This window comes from Corapipo altera, unplaced genomic scaffold (genome assembly GCF_003945725.1).
Source record: "Corapipo altera isolate COAL_440 unplaced genomic scaffold, ASM394572v1 45, whole genome shotgun sequence".
Classification (NCBI taxonomy): domain Eukaryota; kingdom Metazoa; phylum Chordata; class Aves; order Passeriformes; family Pipridae; genus Corapipo; species Corapipo altera.
Genome location: NW_020884877.1, coordinates 356,055 through 371,985, shown reverse-complemented (window position 1 = coordinate 371,985; position 15,931 = coordinate 356,055). Strand labels below are relative to the sequence as shown.

Genomic DNA, 15,931 nt, shown 5'->3' with positions numbered 1-15,931 from the left:
CCACCACCTCCCTGGGCAGCCCATTCCAATGTACAATTACTCTTTCCATGAAGGAACATGCACATAGCAGGGAGATACTGCCCTGCGGAACAGGACGCCAGCCATAAAAACTGATTCTTCCGGCTAAAAGTAACAGGGATTAGCTGAGAAATACAACTGGATCTGCTGTGCCTGCCCCTGGCCAGACTGACTGCAGTACCAGCAGGTGCATGGTACCCCTCTCCCCAGGGCACAGCTGGATGCCGGAGGAGCTGTATCACAAACAGAGGAAACCCACATATGCAATTAGATGACAAGCGATTTTATTTTGCAAAACAATCACTATACAGCAACAAATACAATTGCAAATTGGATTGAAAAACATGAACTACCTACCACCAGCCATTCAAGAAATGCCTCTTTTATGGTAACAGGCTCTAGAGTTATCAGAAAAAACACAGGTTTGTAACAGCAGATGATATTCCTTGACATCCCAGCATACAGCATATCGGTTGGCTTTTTCTCTTTGCTAAAGTTGAAGTGGTTTTTATACGCTCGACTTTTCCAAGTGTGAAACTAATTTACCTTCCTGCAGTGGGAATTGCTAGAGTTGCAGAGGGAGTTGCTTTAGCAATCTGACTATTGAGTTAGTCGACAGACACCTAGGCTAAAAACCTACCAGCATCAATTTTCATAGCAAATGTGATCTACTCTTCAAGGCATTTGCCTTTGAAGGGTCATGTGTACTTGGGTTTCAAACAGTATTTGATCCAGCATGGAAAAAAGTGCTCACATATGGTAGTCCACACAGGCTGCCTTTAGACTCCCTTTGGGTCATGTATTTAGGCAAACTTAGATGTGTGAGCAGCCACGATTAGGTTACCACTGTACTTTAGCAGAGCACTGAATGGATAATTCCATTTACTGCTGTACAGTGAAAGTACACATTGCCCTTGTGGGCTCACAATTTCCCTCATCAGGATTAGTTTTTCCTTTACTGTTGCTGGACAGATGTTTGCTCAACTTTTAATTCTTTCAGCTTGTGGTTACATAGAACTCTCCAAATGAGGAAGAAGCACTCTGCCTTTTGTTGCTACAACTTGACGCATTATTAAATTTGGGGTGCTCCCCTAGCTACCAAAACAAGGTTTCACCATTCCTTCTGTCTGGATTATTTCTGCTTTGTTACAGAGTTGGGTCTCAGGCGCCCAACAAACCTGCTGGCTCAACATGCCTGTGGAAAAGAAACAACAGATGCAGTTTCCAGGAAGCTGGCTCTATCTTCTTTAGTGGGCATTACATTATTTACAAACTGTTGTTTTTAAAACGAACACTCTTCTTGAGAAAGTTAAGATTAATATGAGCTTTTCCAGTGAACATCTAGAGTTATGTAACATCACTTGGTTTTTTATCATTTAACAGCACAAAACTCTTGATTTCTTTTCATCTAAATCCACAGCATTCTAGGATTCTTTCTATGGAAGAATGATGATGATTACAAAGGTCTTTGCTTAAATCAAGACAAGAAAGCTCATTTTAATGCATGAAATAAATGACTCAGTGTGTTATACCACTCTAACTTTGGACTCATAGGTGGTTTAACTAAGCTTAATTTTCTAGAGTATGTTGATTTTAAAAGCAGAATAAAAAAACTGGAGTCTCGGGCTATCACTGTTCTCATGAGCTGGTGCTCAGCTTCAGAGAGCAGAGGATTCAGTAGTACCATAGTTTCTCTCCCACGCTGGCAAAAGGCATAGAAAAAAAACACTGCAAGACCAATTCATATTGATAGTATGATCAGAGCAATATAAATATTGTTGGGTTTCCTTTCTGTTATTTTCTGAAAAAATGGGAAGAGGCTTTTAATGCACCTTAACTTGACACTGTTTCCATGTGAATTATTATGATTAGTTTAAGCAAAAGTATAACAAATACAAGGCAGAAATCAGAATCCTCCAGTTGCACTTTGCATGGTTCTAAACTCACTGTCCTTCATATGAAACAACTGACAAACAGTATTAGGTACTTACAAACAGTATTGGTGTGAAAAAGCTTTTTGCAGAGCTGAAATGCCATGTGTGGGGCTGTCAGAAGTTCATATTCAGCAGAAGTTTGAGAGATGCAACCACTCTGTTTTGTATTTGTACTGCTGTGGCAGCTTAGCCAAAATCCCCTTTTGGTCCACTGAATATTTACTGTCCAGTAACTGTGTATTACTACTGGAATTTAATGATGGGGAATCCTGTGTTATTAATTATTAGAATCCTTTTCCACAGACATAAAAATCTTCCCTATGAGTCTTTTCAGACCAAACCCCAACACACACACGCATACATACAAATTAAGAAGGAAAAAGAATAGATCAAAAGCTTCCAACACACAACATTAACCTAATACATGTATCAAGTATAGCTCAACTGACAGTGCAAAGTTCAGTTAAGAGGTTTCAAAAGAAAAAGTTCAAACAATCTGCAATAATGTGAACTGGTCATTTCATAATATCTAGTGTACACAGAGCATCAGCAGGTGATTATCTGCTGATGAGGATCACCTCCGTGTCACCTTCAGTGTTCCCTTAGTGCTGGAGTTCTCTCAGGTAACTCCTCTAGATCGCTTGGCTACATTATCTCTGCCTTTTATATCTTTTAGGCACACTTTTTCTTACACTTTTTTATAGCCAACACAATCTCACTTTGCTTAGATTTTAAGAAGCCCTATTTATTGATGAATTGTGATGGCAACCCAGTCTAGGGAGCTCATTTTTATTTACTCATACGCTGTAATTTACAGGCACCTCTGCTATGTTTATCACTGTTGTCTGAGTGCCAGAGTAGTCATGTGAGACATCACTAAAGGAGTGGAAACAACATCTTTTTTTCTGTGTTTCAACTTTAGCAAAAGAAAAAAACCCATAAATCTAACATTCACCGTTATTATGGGAGTTTAAAAAAAAAAGGAAAGAAAGAAATAAAAAAAAAAGCTTGAACCAAACTATTGTGGATTTTTAAAAAAGCCAGAGTCCAAACTCAGCCATCTTTGGAGACTCTTTTATAAATGTCCGGAACCCACAAAAATCATTCCTTTGTGAAGAAAGGAAGGGAAGGGGAGAGGGAAGGAATCCTTTTTCTAGCATCACAGAAGAGACTTGCATCTGGCACTAAAACAGGGTCACAGCTTTTAGTTGTTACAGAAAGCAACTTCATGCTAAAATTTTCATCTTTTTTAAATGTATTCTTATGAATAGGGAAAAAAAAACCCTGCTAACATCTACTTTTACATACCTAAAATTGCAACACCAAAGGGTGCAAGAGACACAGATACTGTGAATAAAGAAGTAGAATATTCAAGTATATGAGGAGGGCATATCACAAATGGCCACAGAGAAATATATATATCTATAATACTGTATCAAACAGACGGAAAGAATGTGAAACCAGTGGTGTGCACACAAATCTAGCCGCTTAACCAACTTTTCTAATCAGACACAAGTCTGTTGGGGTGGAAGTGCTTGCTTTCAGCAGGTTTTTTACGTCACTTCCCCAAAGCACAATTTAAATGTTTTCAGCTACTATTTTTAGTTATTAGTTAAATAATTTATTGGCTTTTCAGCTATACACTGACATAATTAACCAGGTCCAAGAAAATGTTAATAACTTAATTCAACTTCTGTTCTACTCATTTATACAAAATAACACATTTTTTTAAATTAAACTTGAATTTCTCTATATGTCCTTCCTTCTGGTAAGCAGACTCTTAATTTAACCCTTAATAACTTAAAATGGGCAACTTTTTTATTTCCCCATCTATCAACAGAACTGTGAAATGAGCAACTTGGGATATCAACAAGGCTCTTCAGATAGAGGTGGATGGCCTTCAGGCACATGAAAGGTAAAAATGCATTTTATCATAGTACAGTACTCCATGCAAGACAGAGCAGAGCAACAATAATTGTCCAATGTAACATACTGCTTTTGTATACCCATATAAAGCCAGTGTCTTCCTGTTGTAAATGGAGGTCAGGCCAATTTCTGCATCTATGGAAATATTTTTTTTCTGTTTTTTTTTTTTTTTTTAACTGTATGGTAACTACAAGTCTTGGGATGTGACTTAGCTTTAGACATGGTAAAGAATGAATGTAACACCTGCTCTGAGCCCATTCCTGCCAAGAGCTCATGCCTAAATATTATTACTTCATACAATGCGAAATGAGCAAATTCATAAGCCCTGCTTGGCAAGGGCTGCTGTGACATCTTCAGCGAGGGTAGCAAGCTGGGGTGACTCAAGCAGGTTGATGCTTCCAGAGGATGAGACGTTGCTGAGTCTACGTGGAGAAGCCACGCTGGACCTGCCTGGTGACTGTGTGATAATCTCAGCCCCATGGTCGACACGGGCTTTAGCGTGCTCTCTGAAGTTTAGCTTCTGGCTGTCAATCTGCTCCAGGAAAGTAAAGAATGTCACACATTATATATTCACCAAATTATCTTGTTATAGATCATCACTTGGGCATCATTTTGTTTACTTTTAAAAACTCTTAGAAGGATTGAAGCTTTGAGTTATTTGAAGGATTACTCCTTTGAATAATTCCAACTGATCGTTTTTTCACCTTGTTTAACAGATACTGACTTACTATTACACTCTCTTACCATTTCTGTCTCTGATGGACACTTTAATGAGCAGTACCACTGTCCCTAGCTGTGAATTTCATTAACATTATATGTTTATGAAAAACATTTCTTTTGAAAACAAAACTATGATTTGTTTCCAAAATTTGTATTTTCCAATGTTTGTGGGAGTGATCTTACTTTCAAGATATTTTCCTCCTATTTCACAAAGCAGTCCCAATCTCAGATCATACCTATGCTGTCCAACGGTCCCAAGCAAGGACTATCTTTAGGGGGAAAGCCAGTGCACAAACCATAGGACTTTAGACTCACTGTCAGCTTAGATGTGGATGTGAGATTGTTCATTCCAAATTTCAAAGGGAACAAACTGGCATGTGAATGTGCTTGAAGGAGGACAGACAGATGCTTCCTACTTGATTCAGAGCCATGGCTGAATTCACAGCTCTGATTTTACCAGGCCAGGGGCACAGTGGAGGCGTTTTCTCTGATGGCTGTTCCCTTACCTTGACGTTACCACCACCAGGTACGTGGTGGGCATTTTCCAGAGAACCAACTTTAGCCTGAGCTTTTTCTTTGAAATCCAGTTTCACACTCTCAATTTTCACACGCCCACCTCCTATAATGGAAAAGGAAATACAGATTAAGCGGCTGCAATGGTGTGGGAGAAAGTGTGACTTGAAGCACGTGGGTGCACTCACGTTACTTCCCTTTTAGTTGAGATCTAATGGTTTTGGAGAAGCACAGAATAACGCTCTCCATGTTCAGTCAAATATAAAACCTTCAACATACATTCAAACTGTAAGCATGTACTGCAGCCCCACTGATTTCCATGGGATTTAAGTACATGCTTAAGTATTTTGCTGACGTCAGTCTGTATTCAATATTATGCCAAAGCAGCATCCTTTGGCATTACTTTTTAACACTTCTCTGGTTCTATAACTTTATGTCTTTATATATTTAGTTAAGTAGTTACGTGTATTTTTATTACCAAAGTGTATTTACTTTTTCTTGGACTGTAAAAGAAAGTGGTATCATCCATGACTTCTCCTTTGCATAACAGGATTAGGTCTTTCCCTTTGTCCCACAACCCAGAAATTCCTACAATACCTGGCTTGTGGTGAATATTCTTGAGTGAGCCACACTTGGAAGTCACATGACTCAAGTCAATCTTCTTGGTTACAATTTGTACCTGTCAAAAGTGCACAAATGCACAAATTACAGAAATGAATAAAATAATAAAAAGCCAAGCCCCGCAGAGAAGGAGCCCAAGCCTCTACAAACCACTGGAAAAGGAGAAATGATTAGTAGAAAACAGATCACAACACCAAGGAGGAAACACCTGGATTAATACAGCAAGCTTTCCTCACACCTAGGGAGATGACAGCTGGGTTAAGCTCTACTATTAGCAAAACAAAGAGGAGGATAAAGCAGATCAGCTTGTGAGTTCTTTCTAAAATGTTTCTGAGCCAACTCCTCTCAGGGTGGGTGCTCCAAAGCCCTGCATGCAGCAGGGCCCATCCCATTTGCTTCTGCTCTTGAACGTGCATCCTGGCAACCAGGATATTTTGGTGACTGTTTTTATCTCCACCATCTGTTTCATATTTTTCTGCAGCTATATACGTTATGCATTTCCTGACAATGCACTCTGGGGAGCCTGATGAAGGTACACATGTGCCTCCTGCAGCTGTACCTGAGCAGGCTGGTGTTCAGCCAGCTGGCTCGGTGCTCACCCGAGAGCAGTGCCACTGCTCTGCTCAGCCAGGCAGTGGCACCTGCACCCTCCCTCCTCCCGGTGCTCCATGCACTGCTGCCGGCTGCCTCGCCACGGCTGCACTGAGCCCAGCTTGGGAACAGCCACAGAGTGACACCCTGCCTCGCTGCACTCCCAGACAGCTCCCAGAGGCGGCCCACAGCCACAGCGACTGTGCTGACAGGCCTCAAGAAGTCGCAGCCCCTCCAGGCCAGAGCAGGAGCTGCAGGATGGCTGCAATACCACTGGTTTGCTCACAATACTGGCAATGACTTAAGCCAGCACTGGTGGCTGTACTGAATGCGTTTGGATCAGATGTGCCCACACTATCAGCTCTTCCATCTGAGGGGAGATCATTTCCAGCAGGATGGTTGTAGCCACCTTAAGCTATTCCAGTGTGCCTGCTAAAATCAAGGGGTGTCTGGTCAAACCCCGAGCAACCTCAGTTTGTTACACTGGAATAATGCTGCGGCGTGAGCACTGAGTACACTGGCTGGTCACAACCCCTCTCTTTGTCCTTATGTCTTATTTTTCTTCTTCCCCTCTGCTGAATGCACATAACTGAAGAGTTAGCTGAGGAAGCCCAACATGGAGGCTGGAGTCTCACTGAGAGCTGCACTCTCTTTATGGAAATTACTTTCTTGGGCTGCTCCCATGAAAGGCACTGAACCTTTGGCTCACACTGCACTTTCACTGTCAGCACCCTTGGGCATTTGAAGATAACCCTTATTTTCTGACTTCCCCTCCCTGTCCATGTTCTGGAAATGTGTTGTGCTCTGCGGAGAAAGATCAGGAGGCCACCACTGATACCCAAGGCTCACATGACTACCAGACCAGACTCACATGTGAAACAGCAGAGAGAAGGAAAATAGTACTCAGCGGAAGGGAAACAGAGGGGTCTGGCTGTTGAGACCACCACAGTGGAAATTTCTGTTCAGAGAGTGTCCATACTACTTACATTTCCTCCCCCTGCAGAATGTTTGATGTTATCTCTGGAACCACACCGTGACTGAATATCGCTAAAATCGATCTTCTTGTTTAAAATCCTAACCTAAAAGGAATTGGAAGTAACTTACTATATACCACACACACACTCAATTGGGGCGCAGGACGAGGGAGTAAGGGTCATTTTGCCTCCTCCTGTGACTCCGTCTGACACTTGTATTAAAACATGAGAAAGTAAACTTTGACAACTTCTATGCTTAGTATGTTCTCAGAGCATCTCTAAATACACTACGCTGCTCTTTTTATGCTTCACAAAGTGGTGGTGAAATACAAATGGGAGAATTTTTATACTGAGAGATATGAGAATTTCTTGCTTGCCTGGACTGGTCACAGTCCTAGGACAGCATGTCCTAGGCTCTACTGAGTGATATTCAATGTTGCTGCTCAACTGGCCATATGGAGAAGCTGGAAACCCTTGTCCCCACACTCAGCATTTGATGCAGAAATCCAAGATCCAGCCAGCTCAGCCATGGGTTTAAATCCTGAGGTATTTCCACCCTCCTTCTGCCATATAGCCATAACAGCAGCTACATTCATATAACAGACCTCAGAATGTTCTGTGAAAGGGGATCAACAAAATTACTTAAACTGAAGTCAAAGCTCTCTACTGCTCTCTCTCTCTTTACCATCATATACTAAAGGGCAATGCAGAAAACAACATCATCTGGAAACCTACAGCTGCAATCCCTGCTTCTTGATTTCTTGTGCTGGCCATAGAGTTGGGCACAACAACTTTGCAGTGTTAGCAGCACTGTGCTTCTCCCCTGTGCTCTTTGTCTCTTCACGTAACAGGATTAGGTCCTTGCTTTTCCCTTGATGGTGCCAGCCTCCCTTACGCATGCCAGAAGCCCACATTTTTAATATGCTGCCTTAGCCACAAATGCACTGCAGGCATATGACAGTGCCTGGAGGTCAACTCTGTGAAGGGCAGGCCATGATGTCCCATGCTTGACCCCATGGCAAAGCAGTTCATCCATCTCGCGGAACTCAGGTGCCACCAATGACTGTACTCCCTGGGAATGATGAGCAGTTACTAGTTGGCAGGGACAACTGGCTGCACACCTGACTGACACCACTTTCAGATTTATTTCTGAGCAAGGGCAGGGGTTTGTGCTCACCAGTATTACGGGTTTTAGGTGTCTGAGAAGGTGTTTCTGGCCAAGGCTGCCCCTACCTTTTTTGCACCAGAGTGCCACCCATGCAGCATATTATTTCTCTGGGTTAAACGTGAAATCTTTACTCAAATGTTACACTGGATTTTATCTTTAAGTATTAATACTCAATATGAATTTAGACTCTTTCCTGTACAGAAAACCATAGAATTTGGGTCACTATGTCTTCGTTTTGTTAAATGGCACTTGTGGAGCCTTCACTGACATACTACTTAGCACACTCCTGCTGGCTGCAGGAGTAAGGTAAACCTGCAGGTAGGTAAACCTACAGTGACCAACCACTACTGAGATAACAGAGAGGGACAGGCACACTAGGGTTCCTTATTGCAGCTTCTTCTCACTGCTCCAGGAACACAAGCAGCTGCAAAACAGCTGAAGCAGTCAGTGGGAGGAAGCAGAACCCTGTGCAGTTTCTGCTTCCTGGTTTTATGTCCCCGAACTGCCCCAGGTTCCCTGATAAATCTGAGGCAAGTCACTCCCCTCTGTGCCTCACCTCTCCAAACTGGGGAAAGACTATTTTCTCCCTTACAGGGATATTGGATTTTGCAGCTTTCGGCCCCTGCAGTGGGGATAATGGCACATTTAGATAGCAAGTTGAATCCTCTGGTGGTGAGCACCTGGAGTACACCTTTGACTAAAGCTCAGTATACTCCTGAGATGAAATGTTCAGAGGGTCACACTCTGCAGCTAATGTGAAGAACTGCTTCACAGCAAGCTCTTTCATGAGTCCCCCTTCGTACATACAACATAACCACTAAATCAAACCATTAGGATGTTAAGGTTTTTTTTTAACCTAAACTTTTTAGTTTAAAGCAAAAACTTGCTTTAACTGGTGATGGCCTGCTCAGCAGTAATGGTGATGACAGCACCAGCAAACCCCACAACTGGTAGGTCTCTTTCAGGAGGCAAACTGACTTCTGTCTTTTCCCTCCGATTTGCTTAATCCATCCAAGTAAACCAATGTACAGTGAAACATGAAAGCAAATGCCTTTGGAGTTTTATGCCTGTGCTTTTTCTCAATATACTGTTTAAAAATGTATCCCATCACTATACAAGACGGATGTCACATCAGTTACAGAAACACACATCTGATGTGCAGTCAGATCTGGCTCCCAGAGAGCTTCAGGCCAGACACAACTGGGCAAAACAGAGAGCATTCCCAGCACTTTCTGAGCACATCTCTTTCAGTGATGGATCAGCAGCACCTCTTAGCCATGGCCACAGGGATGCATTTGCTATGAAAATGCTGATTTAGGGTCATGACAAGACCTCAGCACTGTGGACTGGGGGCCTGTAGCTTAAAATGGAACCAAAGCAAGGTGAAAAGTTGAGAGGGTGTCTTTGATCAAGTGCCTAAAGGTTGATTTGCACCCAGGAGTCTGACAGTTTATGAGTCTCGTGGCCCATGGACCTGGCTAGCAGATATGTGAAGGACAAATCATGGCAATTATCCTCTCAGTGGGTGAAACATACCCCTGTGCAGCGGGGCAAGCGGGAGACCTGTGTATCATTTATGTCCTATGCTGAGGGCTGAAGTGAGCTGAGTGATGTGGATGTGTTGTGCTGGTCATCTGGCACAAGGGGGAACTGCATTGATCCAGGTTTTCCCTGATGATCTGTTTCTCCCTTTCCTGGAATATATCAATATTCCTGCACATATTTAAATAATGACTGCCCTCTAAGTGTTCTACAAATGAATGGAGCCTTGCTTCCTGTAGATTAGGCTTTTAAACTGCTTAATTCCTCAATCCTATATAATTCAGCAAGGCCTATCCCCTCTTGCCAGCAGTATCTCCCAAGCTTTCTCCCAGGTCTGCCTGACTGGGCAAACAGAAGCTAATACACAACCAGCCAAGTGTTTGTCTCTGTGGAGAAGGGCTGAGTTATCACTGCCTTTACCTCAATGACAGTGTTATGCTGAGTTTCCATTTTGTACCTAGTCAACAACTATCACTCAGCGTGGAGGGACTGCCTGTGTTTCTCACTACTGCTCCCTTGCCAGCACTGGTTCAAATTGGCCATCAAGTTCCAAAGCTGCTGAGGAGGGCTGACACTGCCAGCCAGTGTGACTGCAGAAGCTTTGTTTCTTTTGAGAAATCCGACTGTAAACAGAAGAAGGAGAGTACCAGATAAGGACAGGAACTCTTTAGGCGAAAGAAAAACTTTGGCTAGCAAACAAAGAATGTAAACTGACTGTGAATTATTTTAAGCTGGAATCTGGAGGGAAATTTTTAAGTATCAGAGCAGGGAGACTCTGGAACTGCCTTCCCAAGGGAACAGAGCTACAACAAGAAAATGGGAAACTTTTATGATGGCACTTGATGAAAGGAATTGCATGATGCAGCTGCCTGCAACAGAGACAACACTATCAACACGACTCACCAGGAAGGTCTTCATGTTCTGAATGTTATGGACATCTTGTGTGAGGGTGGAGGTGTGGTAGGGATATACATATAGGCACTTCAATTTTGCTGCAAGTTAAATGACAGATCAAGCCTGCTCATGCTCTCATTCAGGAAAGGGAACATTTTAGTCTTTGGCAGAAACAGGACTGTTTTCCATTCACATCCCAACAAGATAATGTCCTGACAATAACTCTTGTTCTGACCTGCTAGTCTGAAATGGGTACATTCTCTTCTGATCTGATCCTGGTTTGCACAGGTATGCTGGACATGGCCTGGAAGTCAGTATTTTGATCAAGACCAAGATGAGGTTCCTCAGCATGTCATAAATGCATGAAATTAAACCACAGTGGAAAAATAAAGCCTTACAGGCAATGCTGTGTTTATTCTACAAAACCATATTGCTCAAGAGAAAACTGGCTTCTGTGTGGAGCCCTGAAAGTGTGACAGACCTTCCCCCTAACTCTGTCCTCTGATGACTCCACAGCAGTGGTCCAGAACTGAAGCCCAGGGCAGACTATGTGCCAGTGTGCAACCAGTATTGCCTCACTGACCCACACTGCTTCTAGAGAGCCCTCAGCAGGACCGAGACTCTGTGCTCCAACACCTCCTGTGCTGCTTGCACGCTGCCTCTCAGAGCTCTGGGCAAGGCAGGGCATTTATGGGTAGCCTGCGAGGAAACCAAGTGTTTCTCTAAATGAGGCATATCTTGCTCTGCACTCAGCAGGGTAAACTAATTAGTTTCCTGTATACAGTGGCCCTGACTGGCAATCGTAATAGCCAGGGGCTGTGGTCCAAGGGCAATATCTACACTAGACCAGAGAGGATGCTTCTTGGTTAAGGTGGCTGGCCTGAGAAGAAGATGACAGGTTGGCAATACTGTGAATCTCGCAGTTAGATATATGTCCCCTGTTAACAGAAAGTGAATTTGGAGTTCAAAGTCTCTATATACAACAGTTGACAGTCCAAGGGCCTGCTCAAGGTCCTCCTCTCTCAGTACTGCACTACTGGGTTCACAATGAGCAGAAATCTGTAGAAACACTGAGGGGAAGGCAGAGAAATGCCACAGAGTATTTATTGCAGTTGTGCCTCACTGCTAAAGACAACATCAATGACTAAAAGCTGCTTATGCAAGAGAAAGAATTATGTTCCGTTGCTGCCTAGAATCACTCAGTTCAGCTGCTTTTCACAGCAAAAGGAAAAGCCCCTAACTTATTGGAATCCGAGCAGAGAATCCATAAACAGCTTCCCTTCTATGGCATACTACATTGGTACACACCAAAACAGAGATATTTGAAGAACTAAAATTGTGATGCTGACGAAATTACAGGCTCTGAATATAATTTCCAAGAAGCTGATGATTTATGTTCTCCCTGCCTTGCAATTAGGGTCTCTGAGAAGGTCTACCACAAACACTCTGCCTAAAGCATTTAAAAATACTCTAGCTTGACTCCACTTGCTGTTTGAACATGCTGTCAAGCTGTGACACTGCAAAAAGCTCCCAGACTCCTAGCAACTTATCAAAAAGGGCAGGTTCCTTCTATTTACCACAGCAATTTGACAGAGCTGTATCCCAGGAACTAAACACTATTTCAGTGTTTGGTCTCCTGTTAACACAAGGATTGACTGAGACAAGAATTCGTCTCACACAGCAAGCAAGGTTAGGGTTAAAACCTGATTAAAATCAAGAGGCAGTTCTAAGTGCTTCCAAATCTATAAGCTGCCAAGGACAGATGATACTACAGTCTTCATACTCCTGGCAGAGGCTACAGGTAGAGAAAAGGGAGGGGAAGAGTATTTAATTGGCCGAGCAAAGTCCTTGAAGAGGATGACTGTGCCTCAAACTTTCCACACCTATAGACAGAGCTTGTGATCATGTCCAGCCTTTGCACTCCTGGAATTTGTGGATACACACCCCAGTGAGGCTGCCAGCCCATAGGCTACTGAAATTCAAAATAAAAGGCTGTGCTGGACATAGCACAGGTAAAATAATATACTGTACATTACATGTATCATCCCTACTAATAAAGGGAGAAAAGGCCTGTAGAGAAACACTGAAAGCTTTTGCATAGTTATGCTGAGAAGTATAAAGTGAAATGACCATTTTCCATGCCAAAGAGTTTACAGTCAATAAACAATCTCACTCCTCACTAAGGCTGGGGAGCTGATAAAAAGAATGGTAAAAATTACTGAAGATTCCCACACAAATAAAAGAAGATTAATTCAGCTAAAACAGAGGATCCTTGGTTTAGTATTCCCTTCAACAAAAATAAACAAACAAACAACAGATTTTGCTAAACTACAGAGTTTGATACTTCAATTTTAGACACAACAGTCCCTACTCATGGAAAGAGTACTAATAGCTTCAGATATCAACTGCTGAGCATTTGGTAGCACGGCTTTCAAATCAGTTTCCTTATCTTTGAGAAGGGATGAGTTTTGAGTCACTATGTCTGGCATTTCTTTACTTCAGACTAATGGAGACAATTAGGTTGTTCAGTTCAAGTTCAAAAATATCTTGCAATCATCCTTCATGCAGGCTGGCTTTCCTAACGCTCAGCAGATATGTCCCTTAGCATCTCTTCTTATTGTTCAAATCCAAATTTCCAATATAAAAACCAAGGTTTCCATCCTTTTTTTTCCTGCCCTTTCCCATCTAACAAAACAAACTTCTCACCTTTCTATGCAAGACAGAACACTAACACTATTATATGATGAAGCAGCTCTGATACAGATTACGCTATGTCTGAACATTTTTTTCCAAAAGAACAACCTTCCTCGTTTTATTTCTCAAATCTAGACTAGTTAGAGCTCAGCTGAAAATGCCTCCTTTACTGAGCTTGCTGCTGGGATGACTCAGATTTTCACAGGAATTTATATCCTGGTAATTTCCATTTACTCTAGGAAAAAAATACAGTTTCTCCCCTTGTTATTAATGAGAGAACAATGATCCATGGTACGTCACGGCTAAGATTTGACTCTTCTAAGATGAGCCAGCTAAGAGTTGAAACTGGTTGCTTAAGATGCCAGATGTAGTTGGTGGAAAGATACTGAATTGTCCAGGAAGTGGTACCTTCAGTTCTAGCTGGACAGACTGAACACACCTCATCTGACCGGCAGCAATCAGGGCACTGCTCCTAACTGCTTTCAAAAGAGGAAGAAGCATCAGCTTGCAGCTCCTGTAGTCAATGGAAGTTTTGTTAGTGACCAAAACCCTACAAGACTGCTCGTGACCCTCCTGACTGTGGTTCACAGTTTGCCCTCAAGGGCATGATGCAGGTTTTACAGATGGTTGAGGCAGAGCAGTGATGTTCTCTGTGGCTGTTGCCAACTCAGTGTCAGATCTGAAACCTCCTAAAGCCTGGCAGCAATTGCTTCGTTTTTCTAAAATATAAGTCAGGAAGAAGATCTAGGTTTTTATCCAGAATAATTCAAGGCTTAACTATACAGACTGTACTCAGGCAAACCTTCCATTAAATGAGTGCAGTCTGAACACAGGAGCTGCAAGATGTTATTGCTATCCAATATGCAATTATCAGCCAAAATTCTAAATTTTGAAAACTTGAAGATTAAGGTTATAAGCTGTGACAGAGTTTTGAAGGTGTACCTGAAACTCATAACTTCTCTTGGCATTTGTAGATCTGCAATTAACAAGATATGAATCAGTGTCTAATTTTCAGTCCAGAATAAATTCCTTCAAATGTCTTGCAAATCCCCAAAACTGGGAATGTGCAAAGGAAAAAAAAACCCAGACTGACAGAGATAAATTTATTTTACAGTTTTGAATTGTTGACTTGACAAATGCACAAACTTATTCCAGTAAGTACAGCCAACAGTGTGGAAACAATTTCCCCCCAGTCTCTCACTAGCTACATACCATAACAACAGCCATGTTACATATTCTCCACACCTCTCTGTACAGCTGCCTCCTGTGCCTCTTAACTCGGGCCAAAATGGTTTTGGCTCAACTATGCCTCAAATCACAATGGACTGGAAAAAACCCACATGATTGTGCCAGAAGGAGATGGGAGAAGGAACTCAGCAACAGCTGAGACTGCACTTTTTGCTAGGCCTTATTCTCCACCATCTTTCAGAACACTCTTCACCAGCCAGTGCACCAAGAGTATGCAACCTAGACGCTCAGATTAATTTTTGGGCAGTCATCAGTGATCATAATGTGGCGCAAAGACACATGAAACAGGAGGAGGAGCATTTATAAGATGCCACCTCAAGAGGAAATTACTGAGTTCTGAGTTGCATTTCTCCAGGACGTGCTCAGTTCTGGTGCCCCAAACAGACCTGTCTGCCCCTGCACTGACTCTGCATCCTGGTAGGCTGTTGCTGAGGCAAGGAACATGCAAGAAGTCTACTGTTCTCTGCAGACTGGGTTGTAAATTGTGGTGATGGGGGTGTGAGGAGGTTTGGGGGGGGAAACTCTCCTGCCATCCGAACTGATTTTGAAGCTAACAAAAAATTGTGCAAAGACTACAACAGATACCCATCCAAACTTCACTCTCTGCCCAGCTCCGAGATATCTTCCCCGTGCCAGTCTGTTTTATCATCTCATGCAGATGCCTGTTCTCCTTCCCAGAATTCTTGTGGCTTCTGAAAAGGGTCTACTGAATACGGTCTAATGAACAGTGTTTGGTAGTTGTTCAAACTTTTTGACCCATGACTAATTGCACTTTGTTCTCTACAGTTCAGAGAAGATGGTAAAATTCTTAATCTTCCAAAAAACCTTCAGGGAACACTTAATTCTTCAACATGGCTCAGGTGTTTAATTTTTCTATGTCTCATCTTACTTCTTAAAGAGTTCCTGGCTGTCACTGTAGCTAGTGATATTTTAAAGGTTATGCATGACATACTCTGTACAGCTCCATTCACTTTGATAAAGCTCTGCTACTTCTCATCCACTGAAGTTCTTGCCCATGGCTAAGATTTTACATATGTATTTTATGAGTAAATTAAAACAAATCTAGGTTGGCTTTATCTTCAGTTGAT

At 42.4% G+C, this 15,931-nt stretch overlaps 1 protein-coding gene across 35 annotated transcripts in view; it reads right to left on the bottom strand.

Moving 5' to 3' along the window:
• Window positions 1–285: 285 nt before the first annotated feature.
• MAP2 (microtubule associated protein 2) overlaps window positions 286–15,931 on the bottom strand; it is a 216,624-nt gene continuing 200,978 nt past the window's right edge. For 30 of the 35 annotated variants that reach the window (XM_027637526.1, XM_027637545.1, XM_027637536.1 and 27 more), the window contains 4 exons: window positions 7,310–7,402; window positions 5,709–5,790; window positions 5,105–5,217; window positions 286–4,410 (listed from right to left, as the gene is read on the bottom strand). In XM_027637526.1, the coding sequence (XP_027493327.1) occupies window positions 4,195–4,410; window positions 5,105–5,217; window positions 5,709–5,790; window positions 7,310–7,402 (504 nt within the window). In that variant the 3' untranslated portion in view covers window positions 286–4,194. The remainder of the gene's footprint in view (window positions 4,411–5,104; window positions 5,218–5,708; window positions 5,791–7,309; window positions 7,403–15,931) is intronic. The other 5 variants (XM_027637544.1, XM_027637550.1, XM_027637561.1 and 2 more) reach the window with 1 other exon arrangement.